This window comes from Miniopterus schreibersii (assembly GCF_964146895.1).
Source record: "Miniopterus schreibersii genome assembly, chromosome: 1".
In the NCBI taxonomy this organism is placed as follows: Eukaryota; Metazoa; Chordata; class Mammalia; order Chiroptera; family Miniopteridae; genus Miniopterus; species Miniopterus schreibersii.
Window position 1 is genome coordinate 30,420,865 of NC_138101.1, and position 22,417 is coordinate 30,443,281.

General features: G+C 35.6%; 1 protein-coding gene across 1 annotated transcript in view; it reads left to right on the forward strand.

Moving 5' to 3' along the window:
* The window catches only part of CEP135 (centrosomal protein 135), a 56,715-nt gene that overhangs the window by 6,758 nt on the left and 27,540 nt on the right, over positions 1 to 22,417 (forward strand). Inside the window, exons 6-14 of the mRNA XM_081137947.1 lie at positions 1,576 to 1,717; positions 3,891 to 3,975; positions 7,269 to 7,397; positions 8,655 to 8,870; positions 10,927 to 10,992; positions 13,752 to 13,890; positions 14,689 to 14,912; positions 18,560 to 18,712; positions 19,644 to 19,796. Coding sequence (XP_080994073.1) covers positions 1,576 to 1,717; positions 3,891 to 3,975; positions 7,269 to 7,397; positions 8,655 to 8,870; positions 10,927 to 10,992; positions 13,752 to 13,890; positions 14,689 to 14,912; positions 18,560 to 18,712; positions 19,644 to 19,796 — 1,307 coding nt within the window. The remainder of the gene's footprint in view (positions 1 to 1,575; positions 1,718 to 3,890; positions 3,976 to 7,268; positions 7,398 to 8,654; positions 8,871 to 10,926; positions 10,993 to 13,751; positions 13,891 to 14,688; positions 14,913 to 18,559; positions 18,713 to 19,643; positions 19,797 to 22,417) is intronic.

Here is a 22,417-nt window from a genome sequence, read left to right on the forward strand (position 1 = left end):
TTGGTCAGATGAAGATTATGATCAGAAGGGAGTTGAAGATCTAGAAGCTAGCATAGTTCTAAGTGGGGACACAGTCCAAGCACAATCATGTTGTTGTGTGCTTGAAGCTGAGTGGAAAGGAAACTCAAGAGAATTGACAAATTAGGAACTGAAAGGCCAGGGTGGGGAAGAATCAGTGGAGCTCAAGATGGCAGGAAATGAGATGGGGAGGAGGACTGTGAGCTAGTGGCAGGGAAGATGGGGAAAAGTGGGAAAGATCTCAGAAGTAACTAGGAGATTGAGGAAAAAAAGATAATCTGGTTTTCTGAGAAAAGAATGGGACAGATTCAAGAGAGATTCAGGGGGTGTGATCTCTCCAATTTAGTAACTGAATGTGGTAGACTTGGAATGTAAGGGGGATTCTCAGATTTCTGTTTTAAGTGACTCAGTGGTACTATTTCTCATGCTAGAGAATGTGGGAGGTGGAGCAGAAATCCACTTTTGGATATGTTGAGGGTGTTACATGGAATAGTCACATTGAGATTTCTAGCACACAGTGGGGTATGTAGATCTGTTCTTAGAAGTGTGGTCCCAGATGGAGATTTAAGTTGGGAGTCATTGGAGTATCTTGGGAATTGAAGCTATGGCTGCGGTAAGAATTATCTAGTGAGATTATGTAGTTGGGAAGAGAGGAGAACCAAAGACAAACCCTAGGGAAATTTGTGTGTAAGGGACTGATGGAAAAAGAAGGTCATGGAAGAAACTGAGGAGCAACTAAGGAAGAAAATCAGTAGATAAGGGAAGAAAATGGTTTGTCTTGTTTAGGTGTATAACTGCAGGCAGGTCATTTAAATACTTTTGACTCAGTTGCTTCCTCCTCAAAATGAGAGATAAGAGTATACCAAATTTGTTAGGATTCTAAGGAAGACAAAGTTATGGGTTACGTATTTCTTCTTAAGGATCAGTGAGTTAATTTTTAAGTACATGTCTAATCTTGGCTAGATGCTGGCAAAGGTAAATTAACCATGTGGTTTGCACTAAGATGGGATATATTTATTCATAAAAAGAAATGGCTCCTGCTATTTTTAAAGATAATAAAACATTCCTACTAATTCAGGTTATAGCATGATTTTATATTATAGCTGGCATTCCATTACATACTAATTTTAGAACTTAAAATTTCAGTTATCTGCTCTTTTGGCATTGTTTAATAAGCATGTGTTCTCAGTGCCTTAAACTTGTCAGTTTTCTGTTGGTGGTAACTTCTTGAGCTCACAATAATAAACTCCACAAAGCACACTCAAGTTTTAATCTTGCCAATATCTGGTCCCCACCTAGTGGAGGGACAGATTAAGTATGGGCACACATGCCAAGCATGCAGATAATAAAACTAGTTTCATAACCATATTTGTTAAGGTTTTCAGGAATGCATCATTTAAAGATCAGAATGGGTATTTATGGGGGAGAAAATATTTTATCCATATATAATAGGAGGTATAGACATACTTTTTAACAAAAAGGTTAACCTACTGAGTATTTAATTCTAAGTCAGTGGTTTGTTTCTTTTTAATTGAAATACACCTTTGCTTTCTTTAGGCGGCAAGAAAAGAAGTATTGCTTTCAGGCGCCAGCGAATGCAAATTGATGAGCCAGTCCCTCCCTCTGAAGTCACTTGCTATCCAGTTCCTCAGCCAGATGACCCTTACATTGCAGACCTACTGCAAGTGGCTGATAATAGGTACATTAAATAATTTTTTTGTTGACTTTAGTTAATTGATCACTTGATTAACTGTAACTTTCGTGACAGTAGGGCTTTTGTCTCATTAACTGTTTTATCTCCAGTGCCTAGCATGAACTTTGCACAAGCACTCTGAATACTCTGAATGTATTCTGAATATAGAATGTTTTTACTTGTTTTGAAACTTTGATTTCAGATAGATCACAGGCCTGATGTTTCTGTCCATATTTGCTTTAAAACTGTTTAGTGCCATCTAGAACCTGTTTCAGTAGAGTTGCTTTGACATTTGGTTTCATCATCCAAAGTAAAGTTCTGTTTTACAGGACTCTATTACTTAAGATTTATGTCAAATGCTGATGGACATGGATAAATTTGTAACTGGCTTTGAAATTCTTGCTTCATGAGTCTTTAGCTCTGTATTTTTGCATTTGCTTAAATTGGAATCAGGTATCAATTTTGTTTCAATTAAAACTTGGTTAAGCTTTCTAGGAAAGGCAGGATATAAGTGTTCTGGGATGTACAAGTCAGTAAGATGGTGTTGCTGCTTTTGAGAAGCTCACAGTCTGATAGTGAAGCTGAGACAAGAGAAATACACAGAATGCCATTAAGAAAATTAGAAGGGGTTCGGAGGAGCAAGAGAGCTCTAGTGACAGCTTCTGTGGTCGTAGCTGGAGAAACATTTTAAAATATGGAGTACACCAATGGAAATAGCGCAGATAACATTTATTTATTCATTTATTCATTTTTTCTTTTTTATCCTCACCCAAGGATATGTTTATTGATTTTAGAGAGAGAGGAAGAAAGGGAGGGGGAGAGAGAGACAGAGACAGAGGGACATCAATATGAGAGAGAAACATCAGTCCTTTGCCTCCTGTACACACCCAACGAGGGATCCACCTGCAGTCTAGGTATGTGACCTGACTGGGAATTGAACCCTCAACCTAATGGTGTACAGGACGACACTCTAATCAACGGATCTACCCGGCCAGGGCTAGTGCAGATAACTTTTAATTTTGTAGATTAGGCAGAGACTATGGGGCAGTTTTTCCACTTTGTTAATCTCAATATAACAATCTAAAAAAGTAACGGTGGTTGAGGTACTCATTAGGATCTCGTAGCTCAGTTATTCTTTACACAGTGTTATGTACCTGTATTTATGTAGTTACCTGACCTTAACCATGAAATATCTTGTGTTTTTCTGTTACAGTTATAATCTAGGACTTCTTAAACAATGTATTAGTATTATTTAAGGAGGTTTTTTGGCTGCATATATATCATATTCTGTCTTTGTCTTTCTCCTTATCATTTTTCTTTTCTATCAAACCATGGTAGGTGTTATTAGTCTCTTGATTATCTTGGTTGCTTTAATTTGCACATGCATATTGTATTTGCATTCAGTCATTTGTGCATATATATGAGTGCAGTTGCATATGTACTCTTCTAAACCTAGATTAGTAGAAAGTGGTGGTTCAGGTAATAGCGGCGACGAGCAGTGTCCAGCCTCACTCCACCCCATGGAAAATCTTTTTTAAAAGAACTGGCTTCAGGCTTTATCTTTGCAGTATGAACATAGTTGTGTCATTTATATGTTTGAAAAGGTTGGCTGTAGTACAAATATATTTGTGCAATTGTAAAATTCAGGTAATATGGACAAATCTTGTCAATATCAGGTGAATTAACAGGTTCCAGAAAAGAGTAGCTTTTTTTTTTTGCTGTAATTACTTGGGAAATTGTAGTATATCGAAATATTTTTCTTCTCTCCAGGATTGTAGGATAGTTCATTAGAAAATACAGGATCAGTTAAGATCAGAAAATCTATTTAAGGCCCTTATTTCACTTAATAATGTTGTAAATTTTGGACTGTACCCTCAGTTTCCTGAACCTAAGAATTAGTAGCAGTGTCTCAAAGAGTTTTTTTAAGGATCAAAATGCAATAGTAGGTTTTTGATTGCATAATGTACCTGAGTTTCAAATTATTTACCACTCAGTTTTTTATTCATTCTTATAAAATTAACCTTAAAAGATGGTATACTCCATTTATACTTGGCATAACACTGCATAATTCACTGAGAAAAAGAAAGTAGAGAGTTTATAAAAGAATGTGTCTAGTTTCATTTCTTATTTTGTATTTCTTAACAAAAATATATTGGCATTAGTTATGAATGTGTTTCAGAATTCAAGAACTTCAACAGGAAGTCCATCAGTTACAAGAAAAATTAGCAATAATGGAAAGTGGACTGAGAGATTATAACAAGCAGGTAGGATTTTTATTTATTTGCATAGTAGGGATTGAGATGGGTATACTTTGATTGTAAATTGAATTGTGTTGTATTTGATATTACTGATACCAAATTTTTATACAGCTTTTATATTTTTCATCAATTTGTTAATAGAGTTAATAGCCGGAATGGCTTAGATCGCTTTAGAGCAATTCTAGTCCATTTCACTTCATTATGCATTTAGGTGAATAGTAGTTTTTCCTTTTGTTTTGTTATTTTGTTTTTCTTTTAGGTGAATCATCTACTTCCCCAAATACAATTTTATGACCATATTACTGTTTTCATTCAGCTCAGGAGGTATTTTTTCAAAGTATGCTCTGCTTTTTAATGGTCTTTTAATTTGTTTTTTCACTCTAAACGAATAGATTTTGTCATTTTGAACATAGGTCTCTTTGAAAGTTACTCTTCTATTGCCATATTTTTTGGTGTTTTTCTCTATAAGTAATAGTATCTCATAAAACAGTTTTCTGAAGAATGTGGGGGAATTAATAGTTACAGAGTTAGATCACAACCATACAACTTTTGTTCTTTCATACTTTCTGTTGGTGTTTTGACTAAAATCTAATTTAGGTAATTGCAGGCTTTCTTTGTTAATATGCTTACTGAAGTTTAAATTGGGTAACACATTTTTATTTTCTGCATTTTTTTGGAGTGATGTGATCTGCACATGCAAATATGGATTTAACTTGTGTTGGTATAACTCTTACATTCATAAAGTACTTTGAAGATTATTTGGATAAAAATGGAGTTAAAAGAAAAGGAATTATAGTAATAGCAGCTAAAAAACTTACTTTATGGAGAGATGTTGAAAATATCAAATATGCACATGAGTTGAATATTGTATTTTTCAACCTATAATCACATTTTCACTACATATCTTTCAAAGTACTTTCTGAACATTAACCCACCAGTCTTCACCATCTCTGTGAGGTGGCTGAGGTATTTGGAGAAATTAGCCTGGCCATTCTGATGGAAACCATCAGTTTATTGTGGTTATCGATCTTAGCTTGCCTATCTTTTTCTTTGGCTTGAGTACTGTTTTTCTCAGCATATATTCTAAATTTTACTGTTCTCTCAAACTCTTTCCCCAACCTGTAAGACCCTCCTCAGTATATCGCCTTGTTTCCCCTTCCTCTATCTACCTTTAAAACTAGCAGTATTCACAGTCAGGCTCTCAAGACTTAATGTGTAGGATAATGTTCTTCCAGTTTAAGGTTTAGTCTTTCTGCTTGTTTTTGGTCCCATTTCCTCTCTTTTCCCTAAGACCTTGATTTAATTGATTATTCTTTCTTTACCAAACACTTATATGGCCACTTTATAATTATTAATTCTTTTAATCTTCATAATAGTCACATGAGAAGGTGCTGTGATAGTCATCACTACCATCCCTTAAAAAAACCTCTTAACGACCTCGCCACCTTGCTAGTGCCTCCTTCCTCTCGCGAGCTTCTCGGGAGCACCTTGCTCTCCTGTCTCCGCTTCTTCGCCTCCTGCTCACTCTGAACCTGTTGCAGTCTGGCTTTGGTCCCCCACTACATAAATTGTCTGGTTAATGACACCTGTGACATTAATTGCTAGATCCAAAAGGATACTTGTAGTCTTATTTTCTTGACCTACTCTGTATTATTTGACATTGAAACTCTTGACTCTGTTTTGTTTTGATTTTCTCTTTCATAACCTCTTGTATTTTTTCCTTAGTTTTTGTCTTCTGCCCATTCCCTGAAATACCACTGTTTTCCAGGATTCTGTCTTTGACCCCCTTCTCCTGTCCCTGTATGTTTTCTCAGGTGGTCTCATCTTGATTTAAAATATTGCCTGTATGTTGATGACTCCCCCAAACCTAGGCTTGAACTTCTCTCCTGAGCTCCAGACCCATGTACCCAACTTAACACTAGGCATTTCCAGTTGGAAAAAGATTCTTCATACTCATATGGCTGGTACTGAACTTGTTATCTTCTGCCTCAAATCTCTTTCCTCCTGTGTTCCCTGCTTTGGTTGGTAGCATCACCATCTGCCCAAGCCAACATTCGGTAGTCTTTCTAGATCACTTTCTCTCCCCTTCATATACTGTTCACCAGGTTCTGTCAGTTCTCCTGCCTGACTGCTCCTTAAACTTACTTGTTCTGCTTTACCCTATCCCACTGTTTTACTTTAGGCCTTAATCATCTCTTATCCATTCCTACAGTAGGTTTCCCACCCTCTGGTTTTATTCTTATTAAATTCATCCTTTAGTTCAGAGTAATCTTTCTCCTGGCTAAGTATTCAGTGTTTATCATAATTAATTCCTGCCTGATTCTTCAGACTCATCTCCACCCATTGGTTTCCTTGCATATTACAGTCCAGTCGTATCGAGCCATTTCTACTCCCTCCATCATACCATGTTGTTTTATGCTTCTATGTCACCGCCTGGGACATACATCCTTCCTCTTCACAGCATCACTTACTACCTTTTTGAGCATATTTAATAAGATCTGCACTGATTTCCACAGGTAATACACATATCATGAAGAGTAAATCACTTTATTCCCTTAACTACTTTGGTGCCATATTCTACCATTAAACAACATGTTTCACAGCAACTACTGGTTCACTTTGCTAGTGTTCCTTGTAAAGCTGTGTTCCTGAAAGTCAGGGACCATGTTTTATTTATCTTTGTATACCTAGAATTGTGCTCAATAATTGGTGAATTGAATGCTTGGTATTTGTTTTCAATTTTTTTAAAAAACCAAAGCTTGAAAGTGTGTGGGTTTTTCCAAATTCTTGCATGTGAGTGAGTGTGAATTCATGATTGATAGTGATCTTTTTGATTATACATTTGTTTTCTAAGTGATAGGTAATTAAATTCACACGAGCTTTCTGTCCTTTTTAATACTGAGTTTCAGAAGCAGTTTATTTTTCTTTATGTTTTATATTTGTTTATTCTTCATTTGTTCCGCTAGGCACTGAAGTAGATCAGACTGTTTCAATACTGCCTAATCTTAGAGTAGACAAAACACCCAAAAACTAAATTAGGAAGAATCTATTCAATAGAAATACTTAGGAAAGCTATGTTGACCATTCTTATGTTGACATTTTCTGTGTTTTTTATTTTTGCTTTACATATATGTATTTCATATCTCATAAAAGTGAGGGTACATATATGAATGTTAATTTCTTGTATACATTGTTCAACATAAGAAAAATGGAAGTACAGCCAAATAAATGTTTATTCAGAATTAATTATTTTGGTTCAAAACTAGACTTTAAAAAATGATATGCCTGTATGTCTTCAGATTGAACTAAGAGAAAGAGAGATAGAACGACTGTCCATTGCATTGGACGGTGGCCGCTCCTCTGATATCCTCTCTCTGGAGACTAAAAATAAAACCAACGAAAAGATTATTGCTCATTTAAATATTCAGGTAATGAATTTCATAATTATTTTACTGAATGTATAAACTCCTAACTGTTTGTAATGGTCCATGGGTTTGTAAAAGTGACAGGATTGTTCACTGAAGTGTTATTTACAGGGGGAAAAATTTGATAGAGCCACAGTATTCAGACATGGGGGCAGCTATTGAAAAATCATGTTTGGAAAGAATATTTAATGAGGCAGGAATATATACACCATAACGTTAAGTATTTAAAAGAAAAGAATAAACTGTAGATACAATGTGATCTTTAATTTGCTTTTTAAGAATGTATATATGAACTCAGAAAACACTGGAAGAAAATAAACCAAAATATACTAACAGTTTATCTTTGTGTGATGGCATATTCTTTCTTCTTTATGATATTCTTTATTTTCAAAAATTTTATGACTATATATCTTTTATAAGATAAAAAGAGGATTTAAAAAAATAAATACAAAAATTAAACTTGTAGCTTTTAACTACCTAAGTCATGGATTCCTTGCCATGCATTTGGCCTGAAAGTAAAAGAACAGTCCATAGAGCATGACACCGACCTTTAGAAATTTAGACATATCAGTGCTGCCTGGGATGAACCAAAATAGAGTAAGGCACCAATATCAGCAGTAGCTCTAGAGTAATACTGTCCAATACAAATATTTTATGAGCCATGTATGTAACTTAAAATTTTCTAGTAGCTGGATTGAAAAGTAAAAAGAAACAGGTGAAATTGATTTTAATAATATATTTATCTCAATGTATCTAAAATATTATTTCAATCTCTAATTCATGTTGTAAAATATAATTGAGGTATTTTACATTCTCTTTATTTTTTATGCTGTCTTTGAAATCTTGTGTGTATTTTACATTCATAGCACATCTCAGTTTGGACTAGCCACATTTAAAGTGCTCAGTAGCCACATGTGGACGCTGGTGGCCACTACATTGGAAAGCACAGTCTAGAGTAATATTATCATAATGATATTCTCGTCATAGTTTTAGAACTCAATGTTGGGAAACTGTTCACACAAATTTTGTGCTTGTCCTTTCCTTCCATGCTTGCAAATCTAAAGCCAATGACTGTATATTATTATTAAACCACACATTATCAGTTTTGCAAATCAAAACAATGTAAGTTTGCGAATGTAAAATAGTTGTGGTTTTAATTTTTGGTATTTTAAAAATACAGTATTTTGAAATATCCTGAAAGTTTAGTATTTAGGATAATTTTCCATTTTATATTTATTACAAATTATAAATTCAATTTAGGTTGACTTTCTTCAGCAAGCTAATAAAGACCTGGAGAAGCATATACAAGAGCTTATGGAAACCAAGGAAACAGTGGCTACTGAAGTTGTTAATTTAAGTAACAAAAATGAAAAACTCTGCCAAGAATTAACTGAAATAGACCAGTTAGCACAGCAGTTGGAAAGACATAAAGAAGAAGTGCTTGAGACTGCAGATAAAGAACTTGGGGAAGCAAAGGTATGTCTAGGTTGTGGGAGTCCTCCTTAATTCTCCTAGGACATAGTGAGCTTGAGCCCTTTTTATATCCCATTCAGGTCTTTTGGTTTGTTTGTTTTGTAATTCACATTTTTCTAAAGTGTTGTTTATACCCTCTAAAAGCTTGCCCTTGTTCTAGTTGTTGGTGTGTGTTTCTGAAGCAGATTTGTTACTAAGATAGTTCTCCAGACTGTCCTATTTTCCTTCAAGATTTCCATCTGTCCTTTTATCTCTGCATTGTGAGTGAACTTTAGAAGTTTGTTCATCTTTGTCATGAAGCTAATATTTTTCATCTTTAAGTTTAAATAGATGAAAAGGATGTAATTTCATCTATTGTAAATATTGATCTCTTAAAATAAAACTGTCACATCATTCTTTCAAATGTAGCCAATAGAATCCAAAAGACTCTTTCTTGAAATCCTCACAAAATTTTATCCTACACTTGAATATCTTTTTATGATCACCCTTTCAAATATCTCTGCAATTAAAAAAATACATAAAGTACAATGTTTGTTTTTTAAAAATGTTCTGTAACTATGAGATTCACAGTGTTAACATTTTCCTCTGAATAGTGTTCTCATTACACTTCTTAGTAATCAGTGGATTACAGCGACAGATATATCACAAATTTTGATAAATACTTCTTAAATAAAATACTAAAATCTTATTGAAATGACATCTCTTAATAAGATATAATGGGAGAGAATTGTGTTTTAATTAAAGGTTTTGGCCAGCCCCAACATTTCAGAGTATCTTTTTGTCTGGTGCTTCAAAAGTTTTTAATATCTTGAGACAGTGTGGCATTAGATGTATGCCTTTATTTTGAAAAGTGAGAGATAGGCAGTTGTGAGAGAGAAGGTTGGAAAGTAGAACTTACATGACCTAGACTATAAGCAGGTTCACAGGTAAATAAGATTTAAGAAAGACTATATGTTCAAAATATGAATTAAGATATTCCTTAAAACCTTATGTATATGATAGTTGTACATAGTATTTGGAAAGTCTTCATGTTATCTTAGGAATGGATATAACCTAGTTTGAAGACCACCACTACTGTACATCACTGAATTAAGTTTATACAGTGTCACCTCCACTAACTAGTGGAATAGAAGGACACTTCCTCAACATAATAAAGGCCATATATAAAAAGCCTACAGCTGATATCACAGCCAGTGGTGTAAGACTGAAAGCTTTTCCTCTAAGATCATGAACAAGGCAAGGATGCCCATTGTTACTACTTCTGTTCAACATAGTACTGGAAATTCTAGCCAGAGCACTTAGGCAAGAAAAAGAAAAGTCATTCACCTGGGAAAGAAAGAAGTAACATTATGTTTCCAGATGACATAGTCATAAATGTAGAAAACCCTAAAGACTTCTCTCTCTCTCTCTCTCTCTCTCACACACACACACACACACACACACACACAACCACAACCAATAAATCCAGCAAAATTGCAGGATACAAAAGGAACACACAAAAATCAGATATGTTTTGATACACTAATAATTAAAATCCAAAAAGGAGATGAAGAATACCATTTAAAATAGCATCAAAAAGAATAAAATACTTAGGAATAAACTTAACCAAGTAAGTGAAAGATATGTACACTAAAAACTATAAAATATTGCTGAAAGAAATTAAAACAGTTGCAGTACAGAGGATTCAGGTTGGTGGTAGCAGGTGGGGAGAAAGCAAATAGGATAGGAAAAATCAGGAAATGAGAGTTCCATATGGTGAAGTCTAAAAACCTGGGTTCAAGGAAAGCCCCACATGTATACAGGCCAAAAAAGATGTTCAAGTGGCCCTCTTGTTTCAAGTGTTACATACAGGTTCCTGTAAGCATTCAGAATACCAAGAAATTAGAGAAGCCTCAACTATGCCTCCTCTTCATTGAAATTGAGACTTAGAGCTTAAGCTTCAGATGTCACTGGTGAGAGGGAGCATGAATTACTTGAAAAATGGTCTTATTTTCAGTGTGACTTAGTGCTAAGTATTCTTGACTTTTAGGTGTTTACCTAATAGGCTTTTTATTCCTAGAAAGAGATTAAAAGAAATATTTCTGAAATGCGGAATCTTGAAGAAACAATGGCAAAACTTCAACTGGTAAGTACATGTCATATTGAATTGCCAGAACTTTTGGCAAGAAAATTTTTATGCCCTATTTTACATATATATTTTCAACTTAGATATAATTTACACATTATAATATTCATACTTTTAAGTGTATAATTTAGTGGTTTCAGTATAGTCATTAAGTAGTGCAGCCATCACTACTGTCAAGTAACAGGATATTTTTCATCACTCCTAAAAGGAACCTTATACCCATTAGTAGTCACTCCCCATTTTCCTCTTTTCAGCCCCTGACAACTAATAATCTACTTTCTGTTTCTGTAAATTTGCCTATCCTGTACAGTTTATATAAATGGAACCTTACTATACATGGCCTTTTGTGCCTGGCTTCTTTCATTTAGCACAGTGTTTTCAAGGTTCATGCTCGTTGCATGTATCTAGTGCTTCCTTTTTATGGCTGAGTAATATTCCATTGTATGGATATATTTAGTTTGATTTATATTTTTATAATTCCTTGATTTTATATATAGTAGTTGGCAAGATAATTCAAATATGGAAATCCTGTTAGGAATTTTATATTCTTTTAATTCATGACTTGTCAGTTTATAAATATTAAAACTAGAAATTGATAATTACTTGATAACATTGTTGACTTTTAATAACTTTGTTTGGTAGTGTAAACCGTTTCCCTAGTCATATTATTTGTTCTGGTAGTCTTCAAATCAGAATAATAGTAATCATTCCAGCATAAGCCTAGACGTAGAATATTGTCCTATATAGACTGGCCTAGAACTGACAGAATGTCTTGCTTACAGGCAGAAATTCCTGGGTGGTCACCCAAAAGATTATTGAGAATTTTGTTAATAGCCTATTAAATTGGATGAATTTCTGCTAAGATTGGAAACAAAAACTAATACTAATTTCTAGGTTTTCTTGTTATATATACTCTATATATAGTCTAGTGTGTGGTGGTCTGGTGGCATAAGGCAAACTTTAAAATTAAGTCATTGTGATACTCTGGCACATAGTAGGTGTTCAAATATTTGTTTATTTTTATATGCTTACTATGGACAACATATCACAATGGCTTCCTTTTTATTCAGCTGTAGGCATTCAGTTCAATTCAATATTGAATAATTGAATTAACTAAACCTGCTAAATGTTTTCCACTCTTGAGTCTCATAGATATTGTAAATTTCTCCTATGAGCTCAATAAACAGAAATGAGACAAACATCTATATGTTTGGTGATGTCTTTACATTGTAAAACTCAGTATGAGCTCCATGACGGCAGGCACTTTTGCCGTTTGCTGCTGTTTGTATGGACCCTGTAAACAGTTGAATGCGATTCAAAGGGCTTGTCTCAGAACTATCCCAGTGTTCACCAGTGTTGGCTGACAGTAAGATGTTGCTATAGCTACTTTTTTTTTTTTTAAGATTTTTTTAAAAATATATCTTTATTGATTTCAGAGAGAGGAAAGGAGAGGGGGCGAGAGAGGTAGAAACATCAATGATGAGAGAGTCATTGATCAAGCCCACAACCAGGGCATGTGCCCTGACCGGGAATTGAACCCCAGTTGCCTGGATCCTAGGTCTACGCTCAACCGCTGAGCCACGCCCGGCTGGGCGCTATAGCTACTTTCTGACCTGTCTTGTCTTTTCCATTAGTGCCAGATGTTATGTACTTTTAAAATAAATATTAATATCTAGAGCTAACATTTATTAAGCACTTGCCATGTGCCAGACACTATACAGAGTGCTCCACATCCATGGATTGTTCTCACCAGTGGATCCTGTGTCCCATTACTGGCCTTATCCGCATTGTGCAGGTGAAGCTGAGAGAATAAGCAGCCTAGTGGCAGACCCTGGAGTAGTCTTAGAACACTGAGCCTGTCTTTTGCCTTCCTTTAAAAAGGAAAAACTTAAAACTGTTTTATTGTGCAAGTACATGTTTATTTTTTAAATATATGACAATTTGCTAAACAAATGAAAAGAAAATCTGATAGTTCTACTAAGAAAAGAGCACTGTTAACAATTAGGTTTTATGCTGCTTTTAGCCACAATTGATAATTAACTTTAGTTAAAACCATATATTTGAGTAAGAGTGTTTGTGTATTGTATGTGTGTATGTGAGTTACTCTTTTTTTAAAAAATATATCTTTATTGATTTCAGACAGAGGAAAGGAGAGGGGGAGAGAGAGGTAGAAACATCAATGACGAGAGAGTCATTGATCGAGCCCACAACCTGGGCATGTGCCCTGACCGGGAATCAAACCCTGATCGCCTGGATCCTAGGTCGACACTCAACCGCTGAGCCACGCCCGACCGGGCTGAGTTACTCTTAAAAAACATGCATTTATTTATTTATTTATTAAGCCTCACGGGAGGATATTTTTTTTCCCACTGATTATTAGAGAGAGTGTAAGGGAGGGAGGGAGGAGGAGAGACAGAGAAACATCCATGTGAGAGAGACACATTGATTGGTCGCCTCCCACATGCGCCCTGACCTGGACTGGAGATAGAACCTGCAACCCAGGCATGTGCTCTTGACTGGGAATTGAATCCGTGACCCTTCAGTGCTTGGGCCGACACGCTAATCACTGAGCCACACCAGCCAGGACAAACATGCTTTTAAATATATTTTAGCCCTGGGTGGGTAGCTAAGTTAGTTGGAATATTGTCTCCATATACCAAAAGGTTGTGGGTTTGATTCCTGGTCAGGGCACATAATATTAAGTGCTATAATATTTTATAAATGTTTGAAATCTTAAATTATGGTGTTAAAATTTGCAGGAATTAAACTTATGCCATAAAGAAAAAGAGAGACTGAGTGATGAACTCCTTATAAGATCAGACCTGGAAACTGTTGTTCATCAGCTTGAACAAGAAAAGCAAAGACTTAGCAAAAAAATGGAAAGTTTTGCAGTTACAGGTAAAATGTAAAATGTTGGTAACTTAAAAAGTGAATTTGATTTCCTCTTAATGTATTTTTTTCTTAGAAGATGATCTTTCATTAATTCAATAGATATTGTTAGAGTGCTTGCTGTATAACAGAAACCACACTAGGCACTATAGATGCAGTGGAAAATCTCTCTCCCTCAAGGACTTTGCAGAATTCTTTTTATTTGGTCTAGTTAGTACAGGAAACCTTGCTTGAATATTTTCCAATAGAAGTGTATTCTTCTTTGAGACAGAGTGATAATAGAATTAATTAAGACTAAGGGGAAGACTATTCTGAAGGTGAAAAATTGAAGAACAGAATCTTTCTAAGGAAATGCAGTTGTATCACCTGAAAGCACACACGTTCGCGCACACATACACAATTGAAATAGGCTATCTTTCTGCTAGGTTCCAGTCCTAAATGAGATTTTTTTAAGGAACGTGTAAAAATTCATACATTCCTTTAATCATTCACTAGACAAATGTTTATGAGCCTACTTTGTGCCAGGCTCTTTTTTAGGTACTGGGATATATGATGGTAAACAAGATACCCAAGGTCCCTGCTCTTACGGAGTCTTTGTTATAGTTAGTGAGATAGGCACATAAATCAAGAGGTCAGTTTTTCTCCTTTCCCCTCAATATTTGCCTTTTTGATATCTAGCAGTTGCACGTGATATACAAAACAGTGATTTTTAGTAGCTTGCATTCTAAAAGTTATTGATATAATTTATTTGGCTAGTTATACATTTTAAATGCAATACTTTTAAAATTTAATTACTTTCATTTTCAGAAAGAGAACTTATTTTGGAAGTTGAGAGGATGAGGCTAGAGCATGGAATAAAACGTCGAGACAAGTCACCTTCTCGTTTGGATACATTTCTGAAAGGTATAGAAGAAGAACGAGATTTTTATAAGAAAGAGCTAGAAAGACTCCAGCATATAATACAGAGAAAATCTTGCTCTACAAGCTATCCTGCACATGAAAAAATTCCAACGTGTAAAATGCTAGAAAAGGTAATATCTCTTTATAAGAGTAATTGATAAGGCAAGAGAGTATCTTTTTTAACAAACTCTTCTGGTTTATTACTGTATTAAAATTAACTTTGTTCATACTTGCTTTTAAAGTCTTTCTTAATTTTGTTTTCTTCCATGACTTATACTTTAGGAACACTGCATTAATTAGAAAAACTGCGTAAGAACAAAGCATGACATACTGATTCCTGTAAATTAAGGAATGATGGATAGCTCGTTACATATATGGGAGGAGTGCAAGGGCACCTGGGCTTCCAGAAACGAACCAGGAGCTCATGCCACTGGACATTTCTTCTCTTTCTAGCTTTTACTTTCAGTATCAGCTGCATTTTCTCTCTTGAAGCAGAGTGGATTTGTCCACATGGCAGGCAACATGGCTTCATGCCATTCCCAGCCTTGGTCTAGTTAGGTGGATAACACTGTACTGACCAGGCATCTTCCACGTTAATCACACAGCAGGAAAAAGCAGTAAGTGTAAGTGGTTGCCGGGCAGATCATCCCATTTCCACTACAGCCACATTTACAAGTTGGTTGTCTAAAGATATATATTAGGTAAAGTTCATTGTGATTCATGAGACATTAAAATCATGAGTCTCTATTTTAGGTCTTAATTATTTTCAGTGTTTTATTAGTATTGTTTTATGAGTATCTGAGTGCTTTAGATTTTTCTCTTTTTTTTAATGCTTTGGAGCTATAGGAGTCCCCAAGACTTATGTTACCCTAACATTACTGTACACTAGATAAACTAGGGGAAGTTGGGGGTTAAGTCATTCAAACTCAAAACATTTGATTTCAGATTTAACTGAATTGGCCAGTTCCATCACCTTTTTCCTGAAGGTCCTGTCAGTTGTTAAATGGTTTTGAGTCATTTTCTGATTAGACTTTGGTTTTTAACTTCATTGCCTACTGGCTGAATTTGGTTTACAGGTGTCAGTATAAACACTGTTTTATGTTATCTATTATAAGCAGAATGAATTGGTGGGAAAATACATTGTAAGTTAATTTGTGTAACTGAGTTATTTTTTAATCCCCATGTGTACTTAAGACTCATGAAAAGTAAACCACTGAATTGATCACCTTCATTGTATAGGAGAATCTTCCACAAAATAGTTGATTAATTTAATCAAGTACTTATTAAATAGAACTGAGTAGATAATGATCTCAAAGCTTTTAACTTAAATATTCAATTCAGTTGCTTGGTGTAGATTTACAACTAAAAGACAGATGTGAGATTTGGGTAAGGTACTGGTAATTGGAAGAGACTTTCCCCTTCAACTTACTTACTTTCTTGAAATGTTCTAATGTTATCTGCATGGATAAAGAATTTACTTTCCAAAGTTTAGAAGTTGAGGTGTATAGAGCACTTTATAGTCCCAATAATAAACTGGAGGCATGGTGGGGAAGTGGGTTTGTACACTAGTGAAAAGGGTGGAGTGTAAGACCATTACGAATGCTGGGAACTACAGAGTGCACCCTCACCCTCTAGTTCCCAGCACCCACACTGAGTTTTTAACCGCTGCTTTATTGGAAAACGTAGGCATAGTTTCTTGGGATTACAGTAACTCAGAAAGAAAATATTGACATTTTAAATATCAATGATCTTTGTCAACAGCATACTTGTTGATTCTCCTTTATCTGTGTACAGGGGGGCATTGTCCCTTTTTACCTTGTACTCACCATGGTTCCAACTGTGAATTTTGAGTATAGTGTAGTGGAAAGTGCTTTGGAATTAGAGGCCTGATAAAAGTTCTGATTCCACAAACTGGTTTTATGAACTTGAATAAGTTACCTGATTTATGGAACTCCAATTTTCTCATTTGCAAAGTGAGGAAAGTAACTAAAACCTCTTGTGAAGATTATAAAAGATAATTTGCATAAGGGTCTAGCATAAAATCTTTCCTAGTAAATGTTTCATTTCCTGATTATTTACTGGTTCAAAGCAAATCAGGTCTAGCCTGGCTGGGCATGGCTCAGCAGTTGAGCGTCGACCTAGGATCCAGGCAATCGGGGTTCGATTCCCGGTCAGGGCACATGCCCGGGTTGCGGGCTCCATCCCCAGTTGGGGGCGTGCAGGAGGCAGCCGATTAATGACTCTCTAATCATTGATGTTTCTCTCTCTCTCTCTCTCTCTCTCTCTCCCCCCCCCTCTCCTTTCTTCTCTCTGAAATCAATAAAGATATATTAAAAAAAAAAAGCAAATCAGGTCTAGGTCAAAAGTCAGGTTCAGTTCAACAGATAAATACTGAGGCACTAGAGATACAAGGGAAAGAAGACAGTTCTTATCCTCATAACCTTGAACATTGCACACTTGTGTGTGTGCCTGTGTTGAAAACAATGGAGTGATAAAAGGGAGTTATTAGCAATTATATATTAACACAAATATAAATATCTCCATATAAGATATATTTAGAAAAGAGCTAGAGTTCCTGCTTAAGAAGGCCAGTCAGTAAATGTTAGGGAACTCATGCGTTTTATCAGGTACCATGCTAGGCACTGAAGATGTGGCGAATGAGAGCAAACACCTGCCGTGTCCCTCGTAGAGCTTACGTTTTAGTGGTTAAGTCCTACATTAAACACGTTATCATGTAAATAACTTTATAATCTCACTTATAACAAGTGTTAATGAAGAAGGAATACAGAAAAGATTCAGAAGGCTATGAGGGTATATAGAGGGAGATCTAAATTAGGTTGGAGAATCTGGGAAGACTCCGTAGAGCAAGTGACATTCAAGCTGAGACCTGGACAGTAGTGAAAATAGACTGTCAAATTCTTATTCATTGAGTGCTCCTTTTCTGAAATCTGTGCAGAGCACCTCCTTTCTGTAAGGTATTTTTATTTAGGTTACAGATTTTTTTATTATAGTTATTTAAGCCTTGATTAAGTCCTGAAATGCTAATCTGCTTTTGTTCTGTAAGACATTTTATCTCCTGAAGTGTTCAGATAGCTAACCTCATTCATTATGCCTTGATTTTGCTTATTTAACCAAGAGGATAACTCATTTCCAAGTTGCAGGTGAGGAGTCCCTTACAGATATCTACCATTTACCTACTCTACATTGGACATGGTTTTTGCACAGTAGGTACTGAATACCATAGATCAGGATGCTTCCCAATGTATCAGATTATCAGGTTATCCTCGCTTAGGGCTTCTGAATTTAGTATTTAACAGTAAGATACCATAGATCCCAACTCTACATTTACCATCTTTATTTCCCACAATTGCTGTAAAGATAGTGGATCTTTTGAATTGTACTGGAGTAATAGGTATAATCTTGTTTTAGAAATGTTGGAAGTAGTTGCTTAATGTACATATACTGCATGGTGGAAATATTTATATTTATCTGATTACAAAGGTGGACCTCACATTGGTTTAAAGCTGAGACAGTTGGGAGTTGGTGTGTTTGAGACATTGATTTAGATTGTCACAGAAAACACTGAGGAATGTGCTAGGCTGTCATAGTTCCTTGCACTGGGTGAGCAGGCACACAGTGCTGCTAGTCCCTGCCCTGGAGACGGTTACAAACTAGTGGTTTGTAACTAGTAAATGTTTCATTTCCTGATTATTTGCTGGACAGTCTTGTGGTGGTAATTATAACAAATGATAACTTCTGTTTTTAAATTATGTTTCAGGGTGATTACAATTCTGAAATTCATCTGATCACAAGAGAACGGGATGAACTTCAACATATGCTGGAAAGATTTGAAAAACATATGGAGGATATACAAGCCAATGTTAAGTTATTGACAGCAGAAAGAGATAAACTAAGTGTTTTATATAATGAAGTAAGAGACTGGTTATAATTAAGCTAACAAATTATACAGAACTAGTTAACTATAATGGAACCAGTATGTATCCTTTAAATTATTGTAATATGTGAATCTTGTGGTATTCCTTCATAATTTGAATTATAAGTAGTAGTTTCTACTTGTGTTCCTACTCCCAAAGCAGAGATTCCTATTATTTTTTCATATGTATTCTTCCTCTTTTCTAGCTTGTCAGGTCAGTTGGAGATAATGTACTTCTAAAGCTATTTGGAACAGGTCTTAGGCTGACTCTGAGCCAAGTTAATCCTTGGGATTCATACATGTTGGGATATGTCTGTCAAGCAGTGGGTAGCAGCCACGGTTGCGACCTATTACATTTTAAGGACTTAGGCCCTGTGAGGAGACTCTAGGGAAGAGGGAATCGACGCGGCTTGGCCCAGTTACAAAGCCTCGGTGTCAGAGCCAAAGTGAGTCTGAGCGGGGCATGGTATCTGTCACCTGAATTTGTCCCCATATCAATCTCTCATGAAATCCTCTTGCTACTTCAAGATGGGGAAGGACATGCAAGTTAAAAGAGCAATTTGAAAAGCTGTTTCCACTTTTGGAATTTTGGGGGGATTCTGCAGGACAAATTGATCCATTTGGGGGCTTTCCTCATTATTGGCTTAGATTTCAGCTTTTGTGGGCTGGCTTAGTTAATTACTACTTGCCCATCTGCTGCCTAGTTTCCAAAATTTTGTGGCTGGCACTTCCTTCAATACCCTTGACTTTTGGGCTGTATTAGTATTAGTATTAGTATTAGTATTAGTATTAGTATTACTTTCATCCTCTTTCATTTTGGGGGTATTTGGAAAGAGAGCAAAGGTAACGTGTTTAACTTGCCTTTTTTTTTTCTTAAACTGGGAGCATATCCAAAGTGTTTTTTATTCATATCCTTTCATTCTTTAAGGCTCAGGAAGAGTTATCTTCACTAAGACAAGAATGCACCCAAAGCACAGTCTCCCATAATATTGTTAATCTTGTGGAAAAGGAAAGAGAAGTTGCAATATCTGATTTAAGAAGGGTTGTGGCAGAAAAGGAAGCTTTAAAAGACAAGCTAAAAGTAAGTAATGAGATTGACTTATTTTTGAAAAGCAATTTATTGAGAAAAAGGGAGGTCTTTCGAAGTTTGTCTGTGAAGTGACCATTAAGAACGCACGGCTAGATCAGGGGTTGGCAAACGGGCCCATGAGCCAAACCGGAACCACCATGTTCTTGTATGGCCTTTGTGCTAAGAATGGTGTTTACATTTTTAAATCATTGAAGAGCTATCAAAAGAAGAATACTTTATGATACATGATGACAGTTTTGAAATTCAGATTTCATTGTTGGTAAATGTTATTGGAATATGATGCTCCTTCATTTACATGTTCTGTGTGGCTGCTTTGCTGCAGTGGCAGGGTTTAGTAATTAAACTGTATGGCTCAGAAGGCTGAAAATACTATCTGGTTCTTTATAGAAAATAATTAATCTCTGATTTCAATTGGCAGTTCCTTATGTGGAAGAATGTTATCTTCTTTTTGTAAAACAGTCTTATGAGATAGTCACATACCATACAATTCACCCATTCCAGGTGGTTTTTAGTATGTTCACAGACTTGTTCAACCATCATCTCAGTCAATTTTAGAGCATTTTCATTATCCCAGAAGTAACCCTGTACCCATTATCAGCTGTTCTCCATCTCCCCCCAGCCTCCTCAGTCAGAGACAACCACTGATCTCCTTCCTGTCTCTATAGATTTGTCTATCTGGACATTTCATATAAATTGTGTCATTCAGTGTGCAGCTTTTATGTCTGGCTTCTCTCGTTTAGCATAATGTTTTAAAGATTCATTCATGTTGTAGTATGTATCAATACTTTATTCTTTATATTCCGTTGTATGGACAGACAGCATTTTACTTATCATTTGCATGGTGTGCACTTTTTGGCTATAAAGAATAATGGTGCCATGAATATTTGTGTACAACTTTTTGTGTGGATGTATGTTCTCACTTATCTTGATTGTATGCCTAGGTTCATTTAATGACTACATTTAATCATATGAGCCATTGCCGACTGTTTTCCAAAGCAGCTGTGCCGTTTACATTCCCACCAGCAGTTTATACATGTCCTCACCAACACTTGTTTTTGTCTGTCTTTTTTATTATCATCATGCTGGTAGGTAGTAGTATCCACTGTGGTTTTGTTTTACATTCTCCTGATGGCTAATGATGTTGATCAACTTTTCATGTGCTTATTAGTTGGCCATTTGTATATCTTTTTTTGGAGAAATGTCAATTTAGATCATCCTTTGTCCATTTTTAAATTGGGTTATTTGTCTCATTATTATTGAATTGTAAGATTACTTTATATATTCTCAATAAAATCCCCTTTATCAGATATGATTTGCAAATACTTTCCTCCATTTTGTGGGTTATCTGTTCATTTTCTTAATGGTATCCATTAAAGCACAAAAATTTTTAAGTTTGAGGAAGTCCAGTTTATCTATTTTTTCTTTTGTTGTTTATGTTTTTGATGTCATATGTAGGGGCAAGGGGCAGTCTTTTGTAATTCCTTTTATAATCTCCAAAAAGGTAAATATGTTAATACATATAAAGCAAGTAGCACATAATAAGAATTCAGTATTAACTATTATTTTTACTATTATGAAGTTTATAGACTTCCAAAAAAATATTATTGAATTAATGTTAGGTATTAGCAGCTAAAATTGGATATAAGAACATGTAAGCATTATTAGGGTAATCTTTATGTTATAAAATTTCAGTTAAAGTTTTACCCTGAAAGAATACTTTCAATTGGGATCTTTTGGAATACTGCCATCCCAAAAGTAATTTCTTATAAAAATAAGTGCTGAAATTACCAAACAGGAAACATGTGCAGTATGACAGTTTTTGGTACAGCTACTGATTTTTCCTTGTCCGTATCTGTTGAAGTCACCAAGGAATGTAATAGGATTAAGAAAATGCAAGAGTACTGAAAACTCAGGAAAACTGAGTTTTACCAGAATCTTTCTGGATAGTGGGAACCAAGATATATGAGTTTACAACAGGTTTTTTACTTAAAAACTGAATTAATCATCTCAATCCTTAAGCCTCCTCTAATAGTTTTGTTATGCCACTATACACCCAGTTGTCAAACCCAGGCATCATTACTGACTCCTCCCTGAGAGCTCATATCTCTCAGTCACCAAGTCTTCTCAGTGCTACCTCTTTAATATTAACTTGCCCGGCCGGGCGTGGCTCAGCAGTTGAACATCAACCTAGGATCCAGGAGATCTCGGTTCGATTCCTGGTCAGGGCACATGTCTGGGTTGTGGGCTCGATCAGTGACTCTCTCATCATTGATGTTTCTATCTCTCTCTTTTCCTCTCCCTTCCTCTCTCTGAAATCAATAAAGATATATTAAAAATAATAATATTAACTTATATTCAGTCCTTTTCATGTGGGAGGCTCTGTGCTAAGTGCTTTTTATATGAACTTTCTCAATAAATCTTGACAGTTGCCTTTTCAGGTTGGTGATGCTTACAGTTGTCTCTGAGTTACAGTGAGTTTAAGAGACCGTCTACCTATGAAGTCACAAGGAGTCTGGCTCCTGAGGTCATCTGAGCTTCTCTTGAATATGTCTGGTTCTTTCCGTTCCTCTGCTACGATCCTGTTCTGGCCATTATTCTCTCAACTGCGATAG